This window comes from Hypanus sabinus, chromosome 9, assembly GCF_030144855.1.
Source record: "Hypanus sabinus isolate sHypSab1 chromosome 9, sHypSab1.hap1, whole genome shotgun sequence".
Classification (NCBI taxonomy): domain Eukaryota; kingdom Metazoa; phylum Chordata; class Chondrichthyes; order Myliobatiformes; family Dasyatidae; genus Hypanus; species Hypanus sabinus.
This window is the reverse complement of record NC_082714.1, coordinates 104,893,253-104,920,881: the sequence shown is the minus strand read 5'-3', so window position 1 is coordinate 104,920,881 and position 27,629 is coordinate 104,893,253. Positions and strand designations below refer to the sequence as shown.

At 42.3% G+C, this 27,629-nt stretch overlaps 1 protein-coding gene across 2 annotated transcripts in view; it reads right to left on the bottom strand.

Moving 5' to 3' along the window:
* nelfcd (negative elongation factor complex member C/D) overlaps window positions 1-27,629 on the bottom strand; it is a 100,668-nt gene that overhangs the window by 53,345 nt on the left and 19,694 nt on the right. For both annotated transcript variants that reach the window (XM_059980357.1, XM_059980358.1), the window contains exons 5-7: window positions 21,227-21,334; window positions 13,055-13,207; window positions 1,384-1,514 (exon numbers count right to left, since the gene is read on the bottom strand). In XM_059980357.1, coding sequence (XP_059836340.1) covers window positions 1,384-1,514; window positions 13,055-13,207; window positions 21,227-21,334 — 392 coding nt within the window. The remainder of the gene's footprint in view (window positions 1-1,383; window positions 1,515-13,054; window positions 13,208-21,226; window positions 21,335-27,629) is intronic.

The window sequence follows — 27,629 nt, the reverse complement described above, 5'->3', positions numbered from 1 at the left end:
GAATACTCTGCACTTGCAGATCTAATAACACACAAGTTGCTTGATATCATGTAAGACAAAGTTGTCTGTTCAAATGGCCATCCCTAAACCACTTTAATCATGGATTACCTGCACTCTTGCTCACTTGTTCAGCGTACAGCATGAACAAAATGCTCTGTAATTACTCACCAAAGCTACGACAACATCACCTCAGAAACCTGTCACCAACTCTACATTCCCCTTGCAAGTATTCTAAGATACAATGTTGGATCTCAGTCCTGGAACTTCTCATCCAACTGCTCTGTGGCAGCACCTCCACAAGAGGGGCTGCAGCAGTTTGAGAAGGTGACTTGTCACTACCATCCAAACAGCAATTAAGTAGGAACGATAAATGCTAGTCTTGTTAACAATGTCCAAAACCCAAAAATGCCAGCAAAAAAATTGCTGTATAGTCTCTATGCATGAGGTAATACAAGCAAATCTGTATCCAGATAACAAGAAGTTAAGGTACCAATGGATGAAGTAATGCTAGGTGACTAATATCCACACATGAAGTAATGGAAATTGACCATATCAGAGGCACGTGGTAATATATGTAGCACTAAAAGACGGCAAGTGAATGGTCTGAGTGACACGCAAGATATTTTGCCCATTTCTATATCTACTGACGTAGGGATGTCTGGGATAGGATAAAGTGAGATAATGTGTAATGGTCACTGGGTGAACAGCAGCAGGTAGTGAGCGAGAACACTGACAAGAGAATGTAGGAGCTGAGAAATGCAGAGTAGAGGGACATCGCCGACAGGCTGGTGAGGTCCTTCACTCCCAGATGAGAAAAAAACACAACTGAGCTGAGTCAGTATCACACGTGGACCACTGATGAAAATAGAAATTGTTACCTGAATTTGCAGAATTAAATATTGTGCCCCCATCTGCACCCAGTTTTACCCTGTCAGAGATATCACCCCTACTTCCCCACCCTGCAGCCCAACAAATTGTTGACTTGAAATGTTAGCTCTGCTACCTGATCTGATGTGCAGTTCTGTTTTTATTACAATTGGTCATGTGTGAGATATGTAAAAGAAGATTATTATTGCCCACTGCAAGAGGTTATTCAAAATGATCTGTGCCAATGTATGAATGATTGAAAGTGCCCATGGATGAGGTGCTGGTAATAGAATAAGACAAGTAGCCATGTATGAGGCAATGCAAGACGATTTGTGATCATGGACAGAAGGAATGGATGAGCCCCATGCCCACACCTGATGGTGGTAATGCAGGATGACCAAAGGCAATGGAAATGTACGCTCAAGCAATTCAGGAAAAGAATGAAGAGTCAGCAGTCTATGATTAAAAATAGTCTTTAAAATTTGCCAAAGTCTCATAGATTGATTGTATACTTACTTCTCATGTGCATATCTCTGAACTTCCTGTGCAATTCTTCGGACAGCTGCACCCCCTTGCTCTTCCTGGGCCAACACAGACATTATAGACTGAGCATACAGGTATGTGTGCTCCCCATGACATACCATTTTCTGTGGAAATTATCAACAGCGGTGTTGTGAAAAAAATACATTAAATGTACAGTCAACTTACACAAGAAATGTAACAATTCAAAGGTAGCTTCAAGCAGAAAAAAAGAGTTCCTATTTAGTAGAAAGCAAATAGTGAAATAGCAAGAAAAGTCTATGACTTACTGAGGGAAACCAGGTTGAGACAGCAACTTTATTTAAGATTGAATTTTCCTTATGGTTCCTCTGGGATAAGCTACCTTTTTAAACACTGAAATTAGCTCATATCTTTGAAATTATGATCAGTCTTCTCCAAATGCTTCCTCAAAGTAACATCCTCTACTCAAAAAATACAATGAATGCAGTGAAGAGGTATGGGACATTCTTTAAATACTTCACATATGCTGAAAGAAATGCAGTCTTCATTTCAGCAATACCTTGCCAGGATAAAGTAAAAAAATAAAAATATTTGTTTAGATTAATTTACTCTGAAACAGAGGCTACAAACTGACACAATTGTAATTTTATCTAAAACCTTTTTACTAATCAGCATTAGATCTGGGAAGCATTTCTTTTTAAATCAAGGAATATCTGAGTAACTCCACTACCATCAAGTACGCTGACTGTGCCATCCCATGCACGCACTTTGGAAATCCAGTCACCTGGCTGCACTTCTACTTCTGGCTTACAGGCAGAGTCTAAAGATTCCTGCACCAGTGGTGAGGACAAAGAGAGTACGGTCAAGGAAGGTGGAGGAATGCTTACAGGACTGCTTCGAGTCAGTGGACTGAATAATATTCAAGGAATTTATCTTCGAATCTGAATGAATGCACTACAGTTGCCACCAACTTCATCAGGACCTGTGTGGATGAGCGTGTGCCTTTGAGAACATACCAGATATATCCAGACCAAAAGCCGTGGATAAACCAGGAGATTCATAGTCTGCTCAGGGATAGAAAGTGAAATTCAAGACTAGTGATCCAGAACTATACAAGAAGTCCAGATACGACCTACATAAGGCTATTTAGAGTGAATAAACAATTCTGATTGAGGTTAGAAACAGATTTGGATGCACCTCAGCTCTGGCAGGGTTTACAGGCCATTATTTCATACAATGCAAAGCCGAGTATCATAAAGGGCTGTGATGCTTCACTCCCCGATTAACTCAGTGCCTTTTATGCATGCTCTTAGAAGGAAAATCTCAGCAGCATCTGGTGACTCTACGATCTCTGTCTCAGAGGCCGATGTCAGAACATCTTTCAAGAGAGTGAACCTTTGCAAAGCACCAGGCCCTGATGGTGTACCTGGTAGAGCTCAGAAACTCTCTGCCAACCAACTGATGGGAGTGTTTAAGGACAACTTCAATCTCTCACTGTACAGTCAGAGATTTCCATCTTCTTCAAAGGGGCGATAATCATACCAGTGCCCAAGAGCAGGCTGAGCTGCCTCAATGGCTATCACTTTGAAAGGTTTGAAAGGTGCTTTGAAAGGTTAGTCAGGGCCAGAATCAACTCCTGCCTAAGCCTACAACAGGTCTACTGTGGGTGCAATCTCACCGGCTCTCCACTCGGCCTAGGATCACCTGGACAATAGCAATACCTACGTCAGGCTACTGTTTATTGATTGCAGCTCAGCGTTCAACACAATCATACCCTCAGCTCTAATCAACAAGCTCCAAAACATGAGCCACTGTACTTCACTCAGCAAATCGATTCTTGACTTTCTCATCAGGAGACCACAATCAGTACGGATCAGAAATAACATCTCTTTGTTGATAATCAACACTTCAGAAATACTTAGCTCACTGCTCTACTCTCTCTATACCCACAACCGTATGGCTAAGCACAGCTCAAACACCACTGATAAATTTGCAGATAACATAATTATTGCTGGCAAAATTTCAGGTGGTGACGAGGAGGCATACAGGAGTGGGTTAGATCAGTTGGTTCAGTAGTGTCACAAGAACAACCCTGCACTCAACATCAGTACGACCAAGGACTTGAAGAAGGGGAAGTCAAGAGAACACACACAAGTCTTCATCAGTGGAAAGGGTGAGCAATTTCAAGTTTCTGGGTGTCAACATCTTTGAACATCTATCCTAGGCCCAATGTATTAATGCAATTACAAAGAAGGCACAACAGCAACTATATTTCATTAGAAGTTTGAGGAGATTTGGTATGTTACTGCAAATTCCTACAAATGCAACGTGGAGAACATTCTAACTGGTTGCATCACCATCTGGTACGGAGGGGCTACTGCACAGGATCAGGAAAAGCAGCAGGAAGTTGCAAATTCAGCTGGCTCCTTTCATGGGCGCTAGCTTCCCCAGCATCAAGGATATCTTCAAAAGCGACGTCTCAAAATGCTGCACCCATCATTAAGAACTCCATTCATCCAGGACATGCCCTCTTCTCGTAGCTACCATTAAGGAGGGGGTGCGGGAGCCTGAAGACACATACTCAACGTTTTAAGAACAGTTTCTTCCCCTCCACTATCAGATTTCTAATGAATCTACCTCACTATTTATGTTTTTTGCACTATTTATTTAATTCAGTACAAACACACACACATATTTCTTATTGCAATTACTGTTGTTTTTATTACATATTGCAATACACTGCTACCACAAAGTAACAAATTTCACAACATATACCAGTGATATTAAACCTGTTTCTGAACTAGTCATCTGCCAACACAAGATTATTGAATCAGACCTTCCCTGTGCCACAGAGAGCAAACGACAGCTGCAAAAGGGAAGACTGACCCAACCACTACTTACTCCTGCCCACACTACACTAGAATACATGGATCCCGGATCGGCCTCGACAGCCTCCTGAGGACCCACCAATAGACGATCCCTTAGGAAAACATGACACTCAATTCAAGTGATTGCACAAAGAGCAAAAGGCACATTACAATCAACAACATGGAATAGTAAGGGAACTGCAATCTAAAGCACATGTCTATAAATATAAAATCAGGACTCACTGCAAAGTTACTAGAATCCAAGAAATCAAACACACAAGTTGGGTTAGAACAATTACTTTCCTGGCCTTTTATAAAGCAAGGGGGTTAGTGTCCTGGAGACTCAATGACATGGAGATGGATAATCAGCAGAAGTCAGGTACTGAACAATAGTTAAGAAAGATCCTCAGGACAAAAACATGACTGTGGGCAAGTCCACTCCATTGAAATGAAGATAGCAGGGGAGGAGGAGAAACTATGAGTAGACATGCAAAACAGGAGTTTCCTTATTTCCTACAGAAACTGAGGGGGGTTTAGAAAGGGCTGATCAGTCTCTGATTGATCAAGGGTGTTGAAATCATTGTAACCCTCATCAATCCACCAGTAAAGAAATCAGATGGGACATGGAAATGGACGATTTACTGCACACACTGCTGGGACAGGGCCAGCTGAACACAGCGTGCATTCCAGCTACCATAACAAAGGATATCCAGGTATGCATCGCTTAACATCCACGATACGTTCTGTGAAGTCGGATCTTATGTGATTTGGATGTTGTGCGAACACCATATTATATACTTAGCAAACCTACCTGTATTGACTAAATAACCAAGAGCTTACACTAAAACTGTATACTGTGCACTATAATACATTCATACACTATAATTTTCTATTTCATTTTAAACTTTTTAATTTTTTTCACTTTTTAAGCTTTTATGTAAACACTTTCTTAGCCTATATCACACACAATTTATCAAAGAGAATCAGGTTCATCCATATCATTGTTCTCAACTTCCTCAGTGTTCCACTTCTTCAGGAGGTGCTGGCTTCTTCAGGGGTATATCCAGTGTTGTTTGCTTTTTCTTTTCTTCATAAATTTCTCTATATGCAACAAACACTACATGAGCATTCCTCTCTATCAGTGAAAGGTGTTCTGTGTTTGGGTCCATCTCTTCAGCAAGCTGTTCAGGCCTGCAAAGAATTTGGCAAACCCCTTAAAAGTGAACCTCTTCTGCACCTGTTCATTTTCTTCTTCTGCGGCTGCCTTTTCCCTTGTCTCTTCTTCAGCTATTCGCTCTTGAGTCTAGCTCCAGCATCTCTTCATTTGTTAGTTCCTCAGGAACCACCTCTAGAAGTTCTTTAATGTCCTCATCATCTATGCCCAAGTTCAGGTTGTTGTTTGCAATGTCGACAACAGCTTTATTAATCTTTGCAATCTCCTCAACCTTTTCAAATTCCTTAGAAGTCATGCACATACCGCTTCAATATTTTCTTCCATATGCCATTCATGCATTCTTTGGTTACTTCATCCCAGGCCCAAGCAAGGTTCTTTGTGCAGTGGTAGATGTTGTACTCTTTCCAAAACCATTTCAGTGTCATCTGCTGCAGCAACAGCCTGAGCAAAAGTCCTCCCTCCTCAGGTGGTAGGCCTTAAAAGCAGAAATAACCCCTTGGTCCATTGGCTGTATTAAAGAGGTGGTGTTTGGTGGGAGAAACACCACTTTGATTTTGGGGTGGAGGACACCAATGAAAAGGGGATATCCTGGAGCATTATCAACAATTAGCAAAATCTTGAAAGATATGCCTTCTTAGCAGTTTTTCTCCATTTCACTGCCATAGCAGTTTAGAAGGGCATCCTAAAATAGCATTTGTGTCATCCAGGACATTTTAATTCTCCTATAGCACACAGGCAGTGTGTGGTTAATGATGTTATAACCATATAACAATTACAGCACGGAAGCAGGCCATCACAGCCCTTCTAGTCCGTGCTGGCGCTGACACTCACCTAGTCCCACTGGCTCGCACTCAACCCATAACCCTCTATCCCTTTCCTATCCATATACCTATCCAATTTTACATTAAATGACAATACCAAACTTGCCTCTACCACTTCTACTGGAAGCTCATTCCACAAAGCTACCACTCTCTGAGTAAAGAAATTCCCCCTCGAGTTACCCTTACACTTTTGCCCCCTAACTCTCAAATCATGTCCTCTTGTTTGAATCTCCCCTACTCTCAATGGAAAAAGCCTATCCACGTCAACTCGATCTATCCCTTTCAGTATTTTAAATACCTTTATCAAGTCCCCCTTCAACCTTCTAAGTTCCAAAGAATAAAGACCTAACTTGTTCAACCTTTCCCTGTAACTTCGATGCTGAAACCCAGGTAACATTCTAGTAAATCTTCTCTGTACTCTCTCTATTTTGTTGATATCTTTCCTATAATTCGGTGACCAGAACTGTACACAATACTCCAAATTTGGCCTCACCAATGCCTTGTACAGTTTTAACATTACATCCCAACTCCTACACTCAATGCTCTGATTTATAAAGGCCAGCATACCAAAAGATTTCTTCACCACCCTACCCACATGAGAATCCACCTTCAGGGAACTATGCACCATTATTCCTAGATCACTCTGTTCTACTGCATTCTTCAATACCCTATCATTTATGATGTATGTCCTATTTAGATTATTCCTACCAAAATGTAGCACCTCACACTTATCAGCATTAAACTCTATCTGCCATTGTTCAGCCCACTCTTCTAAATCTCTCTGCAAGCTTTGAAAACCTACTTCATTATCCACAATGCCACCTACCTTAGTATCATCTGCATACTTACTAATCCAATTTACCACCCCATCATCCAGATCATTAATGTATATGACAAACAACATTGGACCCAATACAGATCCCTGAGGCACACCACTAGTCACCGGCCTCCAACCTGACAAACAGTTATCCACCACTACTCTCTGGCATCTCCCATCTAGACACTGTCGAATCCATTTTACTACTTCAATATTAATACCCAACGATTGAACCTTCCTAACTAACCTTCCCTGCGGAACCTTGTCAAAGGCCTTACTGAAGTCCATATAGACAGCATCTACTGCTTTACCCTCGTCAACTTTCCTCGTAACCTCTTCAAAAAATTCAATAAGATTTGTCAAACGTGACCTTCCATGCACAAATCCATGCTGACTATTCCTAATCAGACCCTGTCTATCCAGATAATTATATATACCATCTCTAAGAATACCTTCCATTAATTTACCCACCACTGACGTCAAACTTACAGGCCTATAATTGCTAAGTTTACTCTTATAACCCTTTTGAAACATTGGAACCACATTAGCAATATGCCAATCCTCTGGCACCATCCCCATTTCTAATGACATTTGAAATATTTCTGTCAGAGCCCCTGCTATTCCTACACCAACTTCCCTCAAGGTCCTAGGGAATATCCTGTCAGGATCTGGGGATTTATCCACTTTTATATTCCTTAAAAGTGTCAATATTTCCTCCTCTTTAATAGTAATAGTTTCCATAACTTCCCTACTTGTTTCCCTTACCTTATACAATTCAATATCCTTCTCCTTAGTGAATACCGAAGAAAAGAAATTGTTCAAAATCTCCCCCATCTCTTTCGGCTCCACACATAGCTGTCCACTCTGATTCTCTAAGAGACCAATTTTATCCCTCACTATCCTTTTGCTATTAATATAACTGTAGAAACCCTTTGGATTTATTTTCACCTTACTTGCCAAAGCAACCTCGTATCTTCTTTTAGCTTTTCTAATTTCTTTCTTAAGATTCTTTTTACGTTCTTTATATTCCTCGAGCACCTCATTTACTCCATGTTGCCTATATTTATTCTAGATCTCCCTCTTTTTCCGAACTAAGTTTCAAATATCCCTTGAAAACCATGGCGCTCTCAAACTTTTAACCTTTCCTTTCAACCTAACAGGAACATAAAGATTCTGTACCCTCAAAATTTCACCTTTAAATGACATGCATTTCTATATTACATCATCCCCATAAAACAAATTGTCCCAATCCACTCCTTCTAAATCCTTTCGCATCTCCTCAAAGCTAGCCTTTCTCCAATCAAAAATCTCAACCCTGGGCCCAGTCCTATCCTTCTCCATAATTATATTGAAACTAATGGTATTGTGATCACTGGACCCGAAGTGCTCCCCAACACATACATCCATCACCTGACCTATCACATTCCCTAACAGGAGATCCAACACTGCCCCTTCTCTAGTCGGTACCTCTATGTATTGCTGCAAAAAACTATCCTGCACATTTTAAAACTCCAAACCATCCAGCCCTTTTACAGAATGGGCTTCCCAGTCTATGTGTGGAAAATTAAAATCTCCCACAATCACAACCTTGTGCTTACTACAAATATCTGCTATCTCCTTACAAATTTGCTCCTCCAATTCTCGCTCCCCATTAGGTGGTCTATAATACACCCCTATAAATGTTACTACACCTTTCCCATTCCTCAATTCCACCCAAATAGTCTCCCTAGATGAGCCCTCTAATCTATCCTGCCAAAGCACCGCTGTAATATTTTCTCGGACAAGCAATGCAACACCTCCTCCTCTTGCCCTTCTGTTTCTATCACACCTGAAGGAACGAAATCCAGGAATATTTAGTTGCCAATCACACCCCTCCTGCAACCATGTTTCACTAATAGCTACAACATCATATTTCCAGGTATCAATCCATGCTCTAAGCTCATCCACCTTTCTAACAATGCTCTAGCATTAAAATAGATGCATTTAAGAAACTCTCCACCTCTCCTTCTCTGTTTATCCCTAACGATGTGATCAACTTTATTATCTTTTTCTTCCTTCTCCCCTACATCTTTGGTCTGAGCACTCCCCTTCTCTATTACCTGCCTATACTCCCTCACACACTGTCTACTAGCTTTCTCTATTTGTGAACTAACCTCCTCTCCACTAGTCTCTTCAAATTGATTCCCACCCCCCAACCATTCTAGTTTAAAGTCTCCCCAGTAGCCTTAGCAAATCTCCCCACCAGGATATTGGTCCCCCTAGGATTCGAGTGTAACCCGTCCTTTTTGTACAGGTCACACCTGCCCCAAAAGAGGTCCCAATGATCCAGAAACTTGAATCCCTGCCCCCTACTCCAATCCCTCTGCCACGCATTTATCTTCCACCTCATTCCATTCCTACTCTTACTGTCACGTGGCACAGGCAGTAATCCTAAGATTACTACCTTTGTGGTCCTTATTCTCAACTGCCTTCCTAACTCCCTATATTCTCCTTTCAGGACCTCTTCCCTTTTCCTACCTATATCATTGATACCTATATGTACCACAAACTCTGGCTCTTCACCCTCCCACTTCAGGATATCTTGGACGCGATCAGAAACATCCAGAACCCTGGCACCAGGGAGGCAAACTACTATCCGAGTCTCCTGATTACGTCCACAGAATCGCCTATCTGACCCCCTATCCCCTATTACTACTGCCCTCCTCTTCCTTTCCCTCCTCTTCTGAGCTACAGGGCCGGACTCTGTGCCAGAGGCACGGCCACTGTTGCTTCCCCCAGGTAGGCTGACTCTACCCCCCCCCCCCCCAACAGTACTCAAACAGGAGTACTTATTGTCAAGAGGTACAGCCACTGGGGTACTCTACCTGACTCTTCCCTTTACCCCTCCTAACCGTGACCCACTTGTCTGCCTCCTGTAGCCCCGGTGTGACCACCTACCTGTAACTCCTCTCTATCAACTCCTCACTCTCCCTGACTAGGCGAAGGTCATCGAGCTGCATCTCCAGTTCCCTAACATGGTCCCTTAGGAGCTGCAACTCGGTGCACCTGGCACAGATGTGGACATCCAGGAGGCTCGGAGACTCCAGGACCTGTCACATCCGACACCGAGAACAACAAGCTGCCCTCACACTCATACCTCCCCCTTTCCTCAAATAACAGGAAAAAACTGAAACCTAAACCTACCTTGCTTTGCCCGCTTCCGCCTAAGCCCGTTGAGCCCAAGCCCTTAAGCCTTCACTCTGCTCCCGGCTCACTCCGCTGCCCGTAAACAACGCTGCCTGCTGTGTAAGGCTGTGTCCTTTTTAAATCTTCCCCGCTTCACAGGTCGCTATCAGATGCTTGCGCAGTCCCGCCTCTCTTAACTCTGATGAGAATAAGTAAAATTCAAGATGGCTCCTGCCACACTCCCGTTCTGATTCTCCGACTTCCTTCTCCAAATGAAAACCGATTCAGTATTTCTGCCCTTTTTAAATCTTCCCCACTTCACTGCCCGCCGTCACACGCCTGCACAGTCCCGCCTCTCTTAACTCCAGGATTGTTGTGATTGTTGAGTGCGACATGCCTAAATCCCGAGCAATAGCATTCACTGGTTTTCCACCTTCATATTGTTTAATAACCTTTTGTTTCAATTCCAAATCAATACTTTTCCTTTGCCTCTTGCTGCTACTATCACTAGGAGTGGTTTTCCTGCATTTGGAAGCCATGATGCACTTTACGGCAATATTTTTGAAAGAAAATTAAACAGAGAGATAACGCTACTACACTCAAGAGACGTGCGATATGCGAGACTGGTTATGTCCACTACGTCACTTTCTCTGACGTATAAGCAATCAGACGTTGTCTGAATGGACATTAACTGGCGCACACCTGTGTTTCAATCATATACAGTGCTGTGCACGAGTCCTAGGCACATACATTGAGTTCGGGTGCCTAAAGCAACTGCACAGTACTGCAGTCATTTTAAGCATTGCACTTGTACTGCTGCAAAAAAAAAATTTCATGACCTACATGAATGATGATAAATCTGGTCTCTACTGTGGACTGAGAGTGGGAAGGGGACAGGGAGAGGGATATCATGGTTGACAAAATTGGAAGGGAGAGGGGAGTGAGCAGGAAGCACTAGAAAGATATTCTGTAATGAACAATAAACCAATTGTTTGGAATCAACAGACCTTGCCTGTTGTCTCAGGGCTGGGTGTGTCTGCACCTGTGTCATCCCCAATCTCTGCTACTCTTTCATGTTAGCTATCGCTCACTCTGTCTGCGGCACTCCACCCTCACTATTCCCAACATCCTTTGTTCCTGCCTGATTTACAAATGCGCTCTCCACTCTATGTTGACAAAAGTGCGTTGACTTGAGCCTAAGACTTTCGCACAGTTCTGTATGACTGATAAAATCCAAGCAAAAGTTTAAAGGCAATAGGGAGCAGTCATCAGCGTGAATGGGTGTACATGATCTACTGTGTGGAAAAGCAAGGATCGACTTGCAGAGGAAGATTTAAACTGTTGAAGTGGAAGAGAAGCCCTATACAAGCCTGGAACAATAACAACCAGCAGCCTTGTGGCAAACAGTGGTGATTCCTCAGAACTGTTGACTGGAAGTGTAAAGCTGCTCTAAGCTTGCCTGTAGGTCAGTGAAGTAGCCCAAACAGCAAGAACAGTGAAAATGGATGGAACTCACCGAGTTCTTGAAAAGTCAAGATATCAGTCAATGTTAGTCATACCTGCAGACTGGCTACCAAAACCTGTCTTAAGACAGTAGTTTCACAGGATGATTTGTGATCCATAAACTAAAAATCTGATCAGAAAATCAGTAGCCCAGCATGTCATGGGGCAAACACTCCCTCAGAGAATATATAAATTGTAGCAACATTTACAGAGATTTGAACTCCTGCTGGAGGAGGTTTAGATTAGATTAGAGTTATTTGTTAGTCACATGTACATTGAATCATACCGTGAAATGCGTCGTCATCAATAACAACCAACACAACCCAAGGACTCAGAATATTGTGTTCAGTTCTGGTCATCTCATTGCAGGGGGGATGTGAAAGCATAAGAGATGGTGCAAAGATGCTGCCTGGATTAGAGAGCACGTTTTATGAGGATAAGCTGAGCAAGAACAGGACTTTTCTCTCTGGAGCGAAGGAGGATGGGAGGTGACCTTACAGATGATAAGAGGTGTAGATTGAATGGAACAGCCAGAGACCTTCCTTGGGTAAAAATGGCTAATATGAGAGAGAGTAACTTTAAGGTGATTGAAGTCAAGTATGCGGGAGGGGGACAGAGTTTTTTTTTATAGAGAGTGATGAGGGCATGGAGCACACTGCCAGTGGTGGTGGTAGAGGCAGTTACATTAGAGGCATTTAGATAGACTCATGGATAGAAAGATGGAGGGTTACATAGGACGGAAGGGTCAAATTGATCTTAGAGTAGGTTAAGAGGTCGGCACAGCATTGCGGGCCAAAGGGCTGTGCTGTAATGCTCTAGGTGCTGTGGGCACCACCACACATTCCGGCACTAACATCGAATGCCCTCGTCGTCCAGCAGAATAACACACAGCCAACATACAATAAAGCAACAACAGCAAAACAACACACACAAAATGCTGGAGAAACTCAGCAGGTCAGGCAGCATCTATGGAAATTAATGAACAGTTGATGTTTCAAGCTGAGACCCTTTCTCAGGGCTGGAAAACAAACCCCTTTCCCAATAACCTGCACCCAGGACAGGCCACAACTGGGCGTCCAAACTCGCAGAGATCAGGCCACCAACCTCCAGAGTGTGAAATTTAGTGTCAGATCTAGGGGGAAGCTGCAATTTCACTTGCTTATAAATTACTGTAAGCCACATCTGTGCAATTGTACTGTATCAACAGGCAGGGCAAATCTGGAGTCTGGAACAAAGGTGGGCTGTTGCGAAGTTTGCTCCTTCATAAATAAACTGCATTGCAACAAAGAACTCGGTGATAACCCCTTTAACACATCAAAATAAATAGAAAGGCACTCACTGCAAATTCAGGCAGGTTTTTCTCCAAATGTTCTTCACCTCCATCAACAAGTGTGGCGAGGGATGTGCGTAGGACTCGGGAGAAGACCTCCAGCTGCTGGCAGGCCGTTGACACACTGGTAATTTCCCCCTGGTATCCAGCATCTGAGATCAGCTGTGGTGAGACAAAAAGATGGGCAGAAAAATACAGTATGAGTGAACTTAAAAGGTAATAGAAGACAACTTAGGTCCTCCTGAATAAGTGTATAAGAAGAAAGCAACATTTTCCTTCATCGGATTGATTTTGAATTATATGACTTAATATTTGTCCAACATTGTTACAGACAGTTCATCTTCACATTGAAAAGACTTCACCAGTACAATGGGCATACTCCTGTTCTTGGAAGATCAAGGGCAAGAAGCAATCCTAGGATTCATGAAAGGTTCTATGGATTCCTGCCTATACTGAACAAAGGTGACAAACCCAAAGCAAGTGTGGATCCACAGAACCCCCCCCCCCCCCACCGAAATTTCATGACCACAATGCAGCAGATTGGAGAAGGAAGGGTCAACATTCACCACTCGTAAGAACAGAAGAAACAGAAGCAAGATACCTGACCCTTTGACTTGCTCTGCCATTCAATAAGAACATGGCTAGTCCTATCTTAGCCTGGACATAATTTTCCTGCCTTTTTCCCATTTCCCTTCTCTGCTTTGTAGGTAAAATGTCAGCCAATTTCTGCCTTGAATATATTCAATGACTTCACCTCCACAGCTCTCTGGGGTAGAGAATTCCAAAGGTGTACCAGCCTTTGAGTGGAAAATTCCTCTCCGCTTTGTTACAAATGGATGAGCCAATTTACTCTATTAGTTTATATCTCACTCTACTTAAGCAATAATTTATTTTTTCACTGTTAGAGGCATTTACTTGTGGCTAAAAAGCAGTCATAGCCACAGATGCAATCTGGGTGTTAACGTGTGACTGACAATTGTTCTATAAACAGTGTCAGAAAATGAACGTAGTCTCTCAAGTTTCTCTGAAAGCACACTGTATCATGCAGACGTATTATCACAAGCCATACTTATGGTTAAATATGAAATAAGATTGTTTAAAGACTCTGCTTGGGAAGGAAGTGCATGGGAAATAGGTAATATTTCATTGAAATCAACCCATCTATGGGCTCCATGTCCTGCAAGACTCTAAGCATGCTGAGCTCTGCTCCCAATCCCTGTGCCTAGAGTGCAGCAGCCTGCATGAATGGGAATAGAAACATGGAAACACAGAAAACCTACAGCACAATACAGGCCCTTTAGCCCAACAAACCTGTGCCGAACATGTCCTTACCTTAGAAATTCCCTAGGGTTACCCATAGCCTTCTATTTTTCTAAGCTCCATGTACCTATCCAGGAGTACCTTAAAAGACCCTATCGTATCCGTATATGCCATTTCTTTAAAGTTGTTAGACACAACATTTCTCACCTGTTTTTTTCTGAAATAATAAACACAAGAGATTCTGCAGATGCTGGAAACCTAGAACCACATCCACAAAATGCCGAAAGTACTTAACAGGTCAGGCAACATCTTCCTGTTTCTGAAATAGGAAACTTGGCTGCCATAATCAATGCTCTTCAGAAACATTTCTGAGATCCCATATTTGGTTTCATTTTACACTGCCTCTACATAATTCTATTCTGTTTGCACTAACACTTCCAGTCAGATAAAACCGATCTTTACGCTAACTGAAAACAAGTAATTTTTTTTATAAAAACACAAAATGCTGGCAGAACTTAGCAGGCCAGACAGCATCTAATTGAGGAGGTAGTGACGACGTTTCGGGCTGAAACTCCTGATGAAGGGTTTCGGCACGAAATGTCGTCACTACCTCCTCCCATAGAAGCTGTCTGGCCTGCTGAGTTCTGCCAGCATTTTGTGTTTTTATTTATTTCCAGCATCTGCAGATTCACTTGTGTTGACAAGTAATTGTTTGCCTTCTTATGATTAAATAAGGTGATCACTTTCGTTAATTACTATGAAACAAAAGAAAGTAGGGGCTCAAATTCATCATAAGCCGTAATAAACAAGAACATGCAAGAATAGCAGAGAAGTTGTTTTAAACGTAGAATATAGAACAGTATAGGGCAGGAACAGGCCCATCTGGATAACTAACCTAATCCCTTCTACCTACACAATGCCCATATCCTTCTATTCCCTGCACATTCATGTGCCTACCTAAGAACACCCGTATCATATCTGCCTCCACCACCACCACTCCAGGCATCGTATTCCAGGTACCTACTACTCTCTGTGTAAAACACTTGCCCATATCTATCTCCCTTTGAACTTACCACTCTCTCGCCTTCAATGCAGACTCTCTGGTATTAGATATTTGAACCCTGGGATAAAGATACTATCTGTCTACACTATCTATGCCTTGCATAATCTTATATATCTCTATCAGATCTTCCTCAGCCTCCACCGCTCCAGAGAAATCAACCAAGGTTTGTCCAGCATCTCCTTATAGCACATGCCCTCTAATCCAGGCAGCTTCCTGGTGAACCTCTTCTGCACCTTATCCAAGCTTCAACATCCTTCCTATAATGGGGCAACCAGAACTGAGATAAATAATCCAGATGTGGCCTAATTAGTTTCATAATGCTGCAATGTAACTTCCCCCACTCTTGAACTCAAATTCCTTGGCTAATTAAGGCAAGCAGGCCAGCCTTCTTTACTGCCTCATCAACTTGTGCAGCCATTTTCAGGGGACTATGAACTTGGACCCCAAGATCCCTCTGCACACTAATACTATTAAGGGTTTGGCCAATAATAGAGTACTGTCTTAAAGCACAGAATCTTGGTTCAGATTCAGGTGCACTACATGTTGTAAAATGTGTTGTTTCTTGGCACAATGCAGTGCAAGACATAACACTTTCTATAAAATTTCTATAAGTTACAAAAATAAAGAAATTGGGTAAAAGAGGAACAACATGGATCATTCAGAAGACTGATGGTGGAGGGGTCTTTGGGTTCCTCCACTAATTTCCAAAGATAGTAATAAGAAGAGGTCATGTCCTGGATATTGAGGGCCCTTAACAGTAAATGCCACATTCTTAAGGCACCAGCTCTTGAAGATGTCCTCGATGGCATGGAGGGTTGTGTCTACATGGAAAGGGCTGAGTCTACAACCCTCTGCAGCTCTTTGCAATCCAGTACATTAGAGGCTCCATGCCAGACTGTGATGCAACCAGTCAGAATGCTCTCCATGGTTAGACCGTAGAAATTTGCAAAAGTCCTTGGTGACACACCAAATCTCCTCAAACTCCTAATGACGTAGCACAGCTGGTCTGCATTCTTTATGATTGCATCAATGCGCTGGGCCCAAGACAGATCCTCCAAGATGTTGATACCCAGGAACTGGAAGCATCTAACAACTCAATGAGGTCTGGTGTATGTTTTCCCAACTCCCCCTTCCTAAAGTCCACAATCAATTGCTCGGTCTTGCTGAGGTTGTTGCAATACCACTCAATCACAGAATACTGCACTCAGCTCTGAACTCAATGTTCTCAACCAAGATAATTTGTGACAATTTACTAAAATTCTCTGGATTCTGAACAGTGAATGTTATCCCACTTTCTAAAAAGGATACAGGCAAAAGGAAGGTAACAATAGGCCAGGTCTCTTAACGTCTGTAGTTGGGAAAATGCTTGAAGCTATCATTAAGGAAGAAATAGCATGACATCTGGATAGAAGTGGTTCCGTCAGGGTGATTTCATGAAGGGTAGGTCTTGTTGACAAACTTACTGGACTTGAGAATATAATGAGTGCAGTTATTGCATATGACAATCAACTTGACTTTAAAACTCTATAGATACAGTATATAGAGGTGCATTTAGAAACTGATTTCAGAACTAAGGCATTAAACCCATTGAAGAAAAAAAAACCCTTAGGTCCAGGGCTTCTTTCCATTGAAAGAGAGCTGAGAGATGTGACCACAGAGGTTTTAAAATTGATGAGGAATTTTTGTTAGGGTCGATCTAGAGAAGATATTTCCACAGGGAAGAAATTAGAGGTCTGAGAAAGAAATAAAACTGTTGAGAATAGTACATGGAAACTATCCAAAAATTACTTAGAATAAGGTAAGTCACTGAAAATAATTGCAGTACACATAGTTTAGATGTATTTAAAGGAAAGTGAGAAATAAATGAGCAAGAAGGAAATACGAGAATATGTTGAAGGCATTGCATGCAGTAGGGTTCATGAAAAATAATGCAAAGCATTAATAGCAAAATATGCCAAATGGCAAAAGTTTCAAGTGGTATCTTTGAGATGCCTATTCAGTGATGTTGAAACAGAACCATAGTGTGCTAAATAGCATTAACGTTATACAGTTGGCTCTCCTTATCCATGAGGGATTGTTTCCGGGACCCCTCGCGGTTACCAAAAAACGTGGATGCTCAAGTCCCTTATTTAACTGTCTCAGTGTGGTGGACCTTAGTTCCCAGCAGAATCCCAGACCTTATTTAACCTATCTCCATGCGGTGGTCTTTAGGACCCCGCAGAGCTCTGAACCCGCAGTGTTTCTGTTCACGAAAATAATCACGATCACGATTGAAAATAAAGTGGAAGTAATAAAGCGATCGGAAAGAGGTGAAACGCCATCAGTCATTGGAAAAGCGTTAGGCTGCAGTCGGTCAACAATCAGAACAATTTTAAAGGGTAAAGTGAGAAAGGCCCTGCCCCTATGAAAGCTACAATTATTACTAAGCAACGCAGTGGTTTAATGATTGGGTTTTGGGGTTTTGATCTTCCACATCAGCCAGGCACGGATGGAGAGCATGCTCGGAAGTGGTCTGTCACTGGATCGAACTCTGGAACTTCCCAAGCCTGGCACTGAAACATATGTTCTTAAGTGTTTTATAAGTGTAGAAAGGTAAAGTATATACTATATACTAAGACAAACCTTTGACTAACTGATGCTAAATAATACCGAATGTACCTGTTCTGACTTAGTTAGTAAGAGAACTTCTGGTTTTTTTCAATTCCAATCCACTATAACCTATGCACATCCTCCCGTATACTTTAAATCATCTCTAGATTACTTATAATACCTAATACAATGTAAATGCTATGTAAATAGTTGCTATACTGCATCGTTTAGGGAATATGACAAGAAAAAAAAGTCTATACATGCTAACAACAAGTGCTGAAAGAGCACTTCCAGGTTTTCTCGATTCACAGTTGGTTGAATTCGCGCATGCGGAACTCGTGGATAAGAAGGGCCGATTGTACAATAAATATGACCAAGTAATCCTACAAACAATGGGTCAATTCCAATCTTAGCAGCCCTGCCAAATCCGGTTCATGAATGGTGGTGAACAATTAAACCGCTGACACGAGTAAGAAACTACAGGAATATCCTCAATTTCAATAATGGTATGGCCCTGATTATTTGCCAAAGGCAAGAGTGCAGAAATCCAAAACATGTTTAGCCAGAGGTGCTAAGAGAATGATTATCTCAGCTCCCTTCTGAGATCCCAGACCTCACAGGTTGGTTTGTAGCCAACTTAATTCATTCCACATGTTATCAAAGAAAGACTTACAGCACTGGACACACTGTGTGCTAGGACCAGAATATATCTCAGATGGCCTACCGAAGACCACTACAGTAGAACAAGCCAAATCTCTAGCCAAGCTATTCCAGTACAATGTATCAAACAACGTGAAAAATTCTCCAGTGATGTCTCATTCACCAAAAACAGCACAAATACAAACTAGATTATATCCCAACACCCACTCAGTCATCAGCAAAAATGATGGAAGATGGTGTGCACAATTCTGTCCAGTGGTACTTGTTCTTCAATAATTTGCTTACCAATGGCCAATTTGGATTTTATAAAGGTCACAGACTCCAGAGATGAGATAATATTGCTGCCTTGCTGTTAAGAGCAGTCATTTCACCAATTGTGACACCAAGCAGCCTTGGTAAAACTGAAGTTAATCGGCAACCAACAGGAACTTATTCCAGTGGTTGGTTGGCATCCAAAGATGACTATGATTGTTAGTAGACAATCAACTCAGCCCCAGAACATTACTGGAGAAATTGCTCAGGATAGTAGTGTACGATGTATTTACCATGACACATAGAGGCATTAACTTAGTTAGTTTATGCCAACAGTGCAATCCTTTCAGTCCTTTTCTCCTTGTTTTATATCCCCACAGATCTGGACATAATTTAAATCACCAATTAACCTATCCGTACCTCTCTGAGATGTGGGAGGAAACTAGAGCAGCAGGGGAAACTCACATGGTCGCAAAATTCCACAAAGATAGTACAGTGGGTCAGGATTGAACCTGGTGATTTGATGCTGGGGTACAGCACCGACAGCTGTGGCTGCTTGTTGCGCCCAACCATCTTCAACTGCTCAACACTGATCTCTCTTCCAAAATAAGGTCAGAAGTGAAAGGTGATCTTGCGATGATTGAACAATATTTCATTCCTTTTGTAATTCATCAGCAAGTGAATTAGTCCATAGCTACATGCAGCAAGAGTTGGACAATATTCAGTTAAGGGTGGGAGGGCAAAATACTAGGAAATGAGCATCTCCAACATGAGGGTCTAATCAGTTATTCTTGACCATCAGTGGCATCGCTATCGGCATCCTCAGCTACCATTGACTGGAAGCTCAATGGGGCCAGCTGCCAGTTACAAGAATTGGTCAGAGTCTTGGGAATCTTGCAGCTTCTCCCTCCATAAACCAAAACTTTTCCACTATCTGCAAGGCACAAATCAGGAAGGTGACGAATATTCTACACCGCAGGTTGATCAGAGCTCCAAAAAATACTCAAGAATGTTGACACTGTCGTGGAAAATGCAGTCTGTTTGACTAGCGCCCCATTCATCACCAGAGCTGCCCATTCCCTCCACCACCAACACACAGCTGATGCAGCATGTACAAAATGATGTACTCCTTTCGGGTGCTCTGATAGTGCTCCACAACCTCATCTTGGACACAATCCTAATATACCATAGAGTCATAGGGCACTACAGCACAGACACGCACCTTTCGACCCATCTAATCCAACAGGCCTAGTCTTTTGCCTATGCCCACCTTCCTGTAACTGGACTACAGCTCACCATACACTTCTAACCCAAGCACCTATTCAAACTTCTCTTAAATGTTCCAATCTAGTTGCTCATTCCACACTTGCACCAACCTCTGAGTGAAGAAGATTCCCCCCTCAAATTCCCCATAAATATTTCACCTTTCACCCTAAACTTATGACCTCTAGTTCCACAGAGTTGGGGGGCCTCGGTCGAGGTGAGGATTAGACCTCGAGCCACGGTGCTGCTTGTTTGCAGCCATCCAGGAGGGAAGCGTCAGAGTTGGTGCTGGAGAGTTCAGAGCTTCTCTTACTGTTCGCTTGGTGGAGGACAAGCTGTGTTGTGTTCCGCTGTGGGCTCATGGACTTGCACAGTGCTCTATTTTTGTGTCATTGTATCTTAGTGCTGCCTTGTGCTGTACGTACGGCAGGGGAGAGCTGTGTGGCCTCGGGTCGCCGTGTCCCGTTTGTGGCCGTCAAGCCACAAGTCGGAGTCTGTGCTGTCCAACAGTGTTTGCTTGGCTGAAGATGAGCTATATCAGGTCCGACTGCAGGCTGCTGCAACATTCATGGACTCCGACTTGGACTTCTATTTCCTGTGTGAATGTATTTTACTGCTACTTTATTTGTGCTTTGTGCTGTGTATGACTTTTGGTACCGTGTTTTGTACCTTTGCCCCAGAGTATCGCTGTTTATTAGGCTGTATTCATGATCAGCTGAATGACAATTAAACTTGAACTTGAGCTAGTCTCACTCAACCTGAGGGGAAAAAAGCCTGCAAGTATTCATCTTATGTATTCGCCTCATAACACTGCATAGCTCTATAAGAACTCCCCCTCTAAAAGATCTCTCCTCATTCTCCTGTACTCCTTCCTATGCTTTATTCCTTATTCATTGCTAAGTCTAAATGTTGGATCTCCCATGCCAACACTATTGTGGAAATAGATTCATCAGCTGAACTGTAATGATCAAGAAGATGCTCAAAACCACCTTCATTTGGGCAACAGAAATAGACAATAAATAATGGCCCTGCTAGTGTTGGCCATATCTCAAGACTGACTAAGAGAAAAAGCACCTCAACCAAAGTGGTTTTACCTTGACAGTAAAATTGAGCATCAAACAGTCAGGATGAGCTTCTGCCAGTTTATAGAAGAGGTCTCTCCAAGTTACATGAGCAATCATCTGCTCCAGCCAAGCTGGCGTCTGTGAAATAAAACACACAAAAATGGTTAAATCAAAGGTTCACGTCAGTAACTGCAAAAGAGCTACTATGTCTCAGTTGACTCAAATAGCTGTGAAATTTATTGCTGCATCAGACCAACAGTCAAGCAATTCCTGCTTATGTGATTAAAGCACAATAAACAACATGTCGGAATTTAAATAACATTTTCTAATCACCTGATGACCATTATTTAGAGATTAGGAGGTAAGTAGTTCAAAGTGTAGCCATGGGATTATAGACTGATGTACTGACAAAATCAACCTATCAACAACAATTAATACTGATTGTTTTATTATAGAAGTGCCAGTAACATTATACTGTCTCACTTTATGTCAACGTCAATCTCCAGGTAATAACAATCAGGGACTTGTGCTGATATTATTTTGTGACTGTATGTGCTGGATCATACCTATGTGGTGAGAGTGACTATATAAGCTGTGCTTTGCTGTATACATGCATATGGTTGAATGAAACTTGAACTTGAACTGAAACTGATTTACTGACTGCTCCTTCTCACATTGTACAGAAATAAATAGCTCAATTTTATGCAGGGCATTGGTAAGTGTATGTCAAAAGTACTTACCTAATGATAAAGCATACTATTACATTTTGAAAAACACAAAATGCTGACAGAACTCAGCAGGCCAGACAGCATCTATGGGAGGAGGTCTGGCCTGCTGAGTTCTGCCAGCATTTTGTGTTTTTATTTACTTACAGCATCTGCAGATTCACTCGTGTTGCCTAATACATTTTGATCTTTTTATGATCTGGATTATGTCATGCTGATTGCCAGTGGCTAGCTGCTGTTCATGGATCAATGTGCTCCTGTCTTCAACATTATGCTTTGCAACATGGTGGAAAAGGACACACAGTAGGTCAAATGTCAATAGGCCAGTGCCATCCAATTATACCCGTGTGATCAATTACCCTACTAACCTGTACATCTTTGGAATGTGGGATGAAACCAGAGGAACCAGCGGAAACCCATGCACTCACAGGGAGAACATACAAACTCCTTACAGATACAGTGGCAGAGTTGAACAGGCACAGCAATAGCTTTACATTAGCCACTCTGCTACTATGCCACCCCAGCTGTCTCAACGTTTGTTCAATGGTCTCCAAACTGTCACGCAAAGTAAACTGGTTTATTTTGGTTTTATTTTTAAAAAGATTCCTCAATCTTAACATTTTAATTAATTTATGTAAATTAAACATGCTTTAAGTACATTTTTGTAAACTTCTTAAATTATTTAAGTAATTAAAACACGTAAAATTTAATTCAACTGTTTTCCAGCATTTTATTATCCGAATCATTTAAGGACATTTAAAAGGCCTTTGAAAGCCATCATCAGTTAAGACGATGTACTTCAGTGTCTGGAGCTCGCACTGAACCTACACTATTCAGATGAAATTACAATCATCTGAACCATGATTGACACCATTTGTTATCAGTATCTAGCATCACAACCTGCAAATGTACACAGAGGTTCAGCCATACTTTAATGCACTTAACAGTTTGTTATCATGCCCTCTCACTGCCTGTACATACCAAGAACATAAAAACCACAAACACTTTGGATGTAACAATGACTCTTTTGCTCCTTGAATCCAGATCTGTAAGTGCAGTTGCTTTATTTTTTGAGAACATCCGCTGTGAAAACGTGGCTTGGGAGATGGGATACAAGGGGTGGCATTATGTTCCTCAGGAAGTGGGACAATTCTGAGGAGAAGAGCAGACATGTACAGGCATCTCAACAGCAACAAGATCAATGTCCTCAGTGAAGAATTCGTTAGAAGATTTGACAGAGGGAAGGCAACTCAAAAGTAGAACAGCCAACAGGAGAGTAGGAATCATCCAGTGAACACCACAGTTATCAGAAAGGAAAGTTTAAATATATTAGAGGAACAGCTCCTTATGTGGTCCAGAGCCGTTGTATCACATCACGTTCCCTTAACGCTACAGAGAAAAGTTGCAGATTGGCAGACCCTCATTAGGGTCAACTCATTAGGTGGCGCAGTCAAAGTAGAATTGGTGTAGGAGGCCTCAAGTAGGTTGGGGTGCAAGGGATTTAAATAAAGGAGCTTTTGCTGGATTTCAGCGGCACAGCTAAGGTCAAATCAGTGCAGGACGCATCACATCTTAGAAAAGGCGATTGAAAATAAGGCAGGAACAAGCAGAGTGGCCATTGCTGGTGTGGGCAGGCTTTGGCTCATCAGGCTTGAACATGGTAGCTATCTGGTAAGTTTCTTCTTATAACCATATAATAACTACAGCACAGAAACAGGCCATCTCGGCCCTTCTAGTCCATGCTGAACACTTACTCTCACTTACCTAATCCCACCGACCTGCACTCAGCCCATAACCCGCCATTCCTTTCCTGTCCATATACCTATCCAATTTTTTTTTTAATGACAAAATCAAACCTGTCGCTACCACTTCTACTGGAAGCTCGTTCCACACAGCTACCACTCTCTGAGTAAAGAAGTTCCCCCTCGTGTTACCCCTAAAGTTTTGCCCCTTAACTCTCAACTCAAACTCACTTTTCCTACCCATATCATTAGTGCCGGTATATAGTAAGATTTCTGGTTACTCACTCTACCCCTTTAGAATGTCATGGACCTGGTCTGAGACACTTCTTACGCTGGCAACGTACCATCCGGGTGTCTCTATTGAATCCACAGAATCTCATGTCTACTCCTCTAACTATGAAATCCCTTACATTACTCTTCAACTCTTCTTCATTTGTTAGTAAATAGTTAGAGCAGTGAAAATGGATCCAAGGGCTGTGCTGTGTTCTATACCTGAGATGTAGGATTTCTGGGAGACTTACAGCCTCCCGGATAAACACATCTGCACCAGCTCCTCAGAGAACCTGTTAAGGAACTGGAACTGCAGCTCACTGACCTCTACCTCAATGGGAAACTGAGATTATAGATATGAGCTACAGGGAGGTAGTCACCCATAAATTATAAGAGGCAGGAAAATGTGTGACTGTCAGAAGAGGGAAGGGAAATGGGTAGCCAGTGCAGAGTACCCATATGGCCACTCCCCTACATAATAAATATACCGTTGAGGGGGATGACCGACTTGGGGTTGGGGGGGGGGGGGGGCGCACTGACCAGGTCTCTGGCACTGAGGTGCTGTGGTGCTGTGGTGCTGTGGCTCATAAACGAATGGGGAGGACAAGAGGACTGCAGTAATGATAAGGGCTTCCATAGTTAGAGGAGTAGACATAAGATTCTGTGGCTTCAATAGAGACACCCGGATGGTACGTTGCCACCGTAAGAAGTGTCTCAGACCAGGTCCATGACATTCTAAAGGGGTAGAGTGAGTAACCAGAAATCTTGCTTTATATCAGCACTAATGATATGGGTAGGAAAAGTGAGGAAGTCCTGAAGAGAGAATTTAGCAAGCTAGGTAGAAAGCTGAAAAGCAGAACCTTCAGGGTAGCAATCTCTGGATTGCTGCCTGTGCCACGTGCCAGTGAGGGTAAGAAGATGATGGTTTAGCAGATGAATGTGTGACTGAGAAACCGGTGCAGCAGGCAAGGTTTCAGATTTCTGGATCATTGGGATCTCATCTGGGGAAGGTATGACCTGTACAAAAGGGTCACATTACACCTGAACCCTGTGGGGTACCTATATCCTTGCAGGCGGGTTTGCTAGAGCTGTTCAGGTGAATTTAATCTAATTTGGCAGGGAAATGGGAACTGGAGTGATAGGGGTGAGGATAGGGCTGTTGGTTCACAAGCAGAGGCAGTATGCAGTAAGACTGTCAGGAATGACAGCCAGATGTTAGGACAAATTGCAGTCAGTGGGACAAGTTGCAGTGTGAAAAGGGGATAAAAGGGTGTTGGATGCAGGATTGAAGGTGTTATATTTGATTGCATGCAATACATGGAATAAGGTAGATGATCTTGTAGCGCAGTTAGAAATTGGCAGGTATGATATTATGAGCATCACTGAGTCATGGCTGAAGGAACAATATAGTTGGGAGCTTAATAAGCGAGAATACACATACACAAGCAAGAAGGACAGGCAGGTAGGCAGAGGGTAGTGTGGCTCTAAAAACGAAATCAAATCATGAGAAACAGGTGACATAGGATTGGAAGATGTAGAACCCTTGTGAGTAGAGTTAAGAAACTGCAAGTGTAAAAAGACCTTGATGGGAGTTATATACAGGCCTCTGAACAGTAGCGTGGATGTGGGCTACAAATTGCAATGGGAGATGTCAATGTCAAAAGGGCAATGTTATGACAGCCATAGGGAATTTCAATATGCAGGTACATTGGGGAAATCAGGTTGGTGCTGGATCCCAAGAGAGAGTGTTTGTAGAATGCCTGGAGATGGCTTTTTAGAGCAGCTTGTGCTTGAACCTACTGGGGGATCAGCTATTCTGGAATGGGTGTTGTGTAATGAACCAGATTTGATCAGGGTGCTTAAGGTAAAGGAACAATTACGAGGCAGTGATCATAATATGATAGAATTCATCCTGCATTTTGGGAAGGAGAAGCTAAAGTCAGATGTATCAGTATTACAGCATCAAAGGGACTTACAGAGACGTGAGAGAGGAGCTGGCCAAAGTTGATTGGAAGGGGACACTTGAAGGGATGACAGCGGAGGAGCAATGGCTGGGGTTTCTGAGTGTATTTTGGAATGCAAAAGATAGATACATCCCAAGAAGTATTCTAAAGGGAGGATGACACAACATGCTGACAAGGTAAGTCAAAGCCAACATAAAAGCCAAAGGGAAGGCAAAAATAGTGGGAAATTAGAGGATTGGGAAACAGAAGGCAACCAAAAAAGCTATAAGGGGAAAAAGCCAACAGTATTAAAGAGGCCATCAAAAGTTTTTTCAGGTACATGGAGTAAAAGAGAAGCGAGAATAGATACTGGGCTGCTGGAAGATGACACTGGAGAAGTAGTAATGAGGGACAAGTAAATGGCAGACAAACTGAATAAGTATTTTGCATCAGCCTTCACTGTGGAAAACACTAGCAGTATGCTTAAAGGTTAGTTTGCAGTTGAGTCAGTGGTGAGGAAGGCAAATGCAATGTTAGCATTCATTTCAAAGTGACTAGAATATAAAAGGATATAATGTTGAGGCTTTATAAGGCACTGGTGAGGCGTCACCTTGAGTATTGTGAGATTTTTCGGATTGCTTATTTAATAAAGAATATGCTGACGTTGGAGAGGGTTCAGAGAAGATTCATGAGAATGATTTCAGGATTGAAAGGCTTATCAGATGAGGAGCAATTGTAGACTCAGGACCATTACTCACTGGAATTTAGAACAAAAAGTGGGGATCTCATTGAAACCTATCGGATGTTGAAAAGGCTGAGATAGAGTGGATGCAGAGAAGATGTTGGGGGTGTCTAGGACCAAAGGGTACAGCATCAGAATAAAGGGACATCCATTTAGAACGGAGATGAGGCAGAATTTCTTCAGCCAGAAGGTGGTGAATCTGTGCACTTGTTGTCACAGGCAGCTGCGGAGACTGTGGTATATTCAAGGCAGAGGTTAATAGGTTTTTGATTAGTCAGGGTGTGAAAAGTTATGGGACTATAGGAGAATAGGGTTATCAGGGAAATGGACTGGCCAAGATGAAATGGCAGAGCAGACTCAATGGGCCAAATGGCCTAATTCTGCTCCTATGTCATATAGTCTTATTATTAATCAATCATCAAACACTAGGGTCCATTTTCAGTCTGTACAAGGGTGTTCCACTAACAGCAGCAGCATGAATGCAGAGATGGGCTCTGTTCTTCAGAGGATACTATTACAAGTTCAAATTCAAGAGGACAACTAATCAATATTACTACTGAACTGTATTAGTTTCTTATAGTTATTGACGGAGCAATCCGTTCAGTGTATGCGGCAGTGCTCTTCTGACTGACTGTAAATTAATCAAATCAGTGCAGATAATGGAATACTTTCATCCAATGCTTTCGATGACTGCCTCCTTCAAATCTTCATTCTCACTGAAACATTCAAGATGATTGTTGAAACCTTCAAACTGTTTACAGTTCCTAATTTGCTGAAGTAGCAAAATTTGGAGAAAAGAGCAGGGTTCTGGGATACCCTCAATGCTGACTGATCTCCGGCTCTTTTCTCCGTTCCTGCCGAAGGGTTTCGGTCCGAAATATCGACTGTAATCTTTTCCTAGATGCTGCCTGGCCTGCTGAGTTCCCCCAGCATTTTGTGTGTGGTTGCTCAGATTTCCAGCATCTACAAATTTCCTCTTGTTTGTGAAGTAGTGAAATCATTTCATTTTAA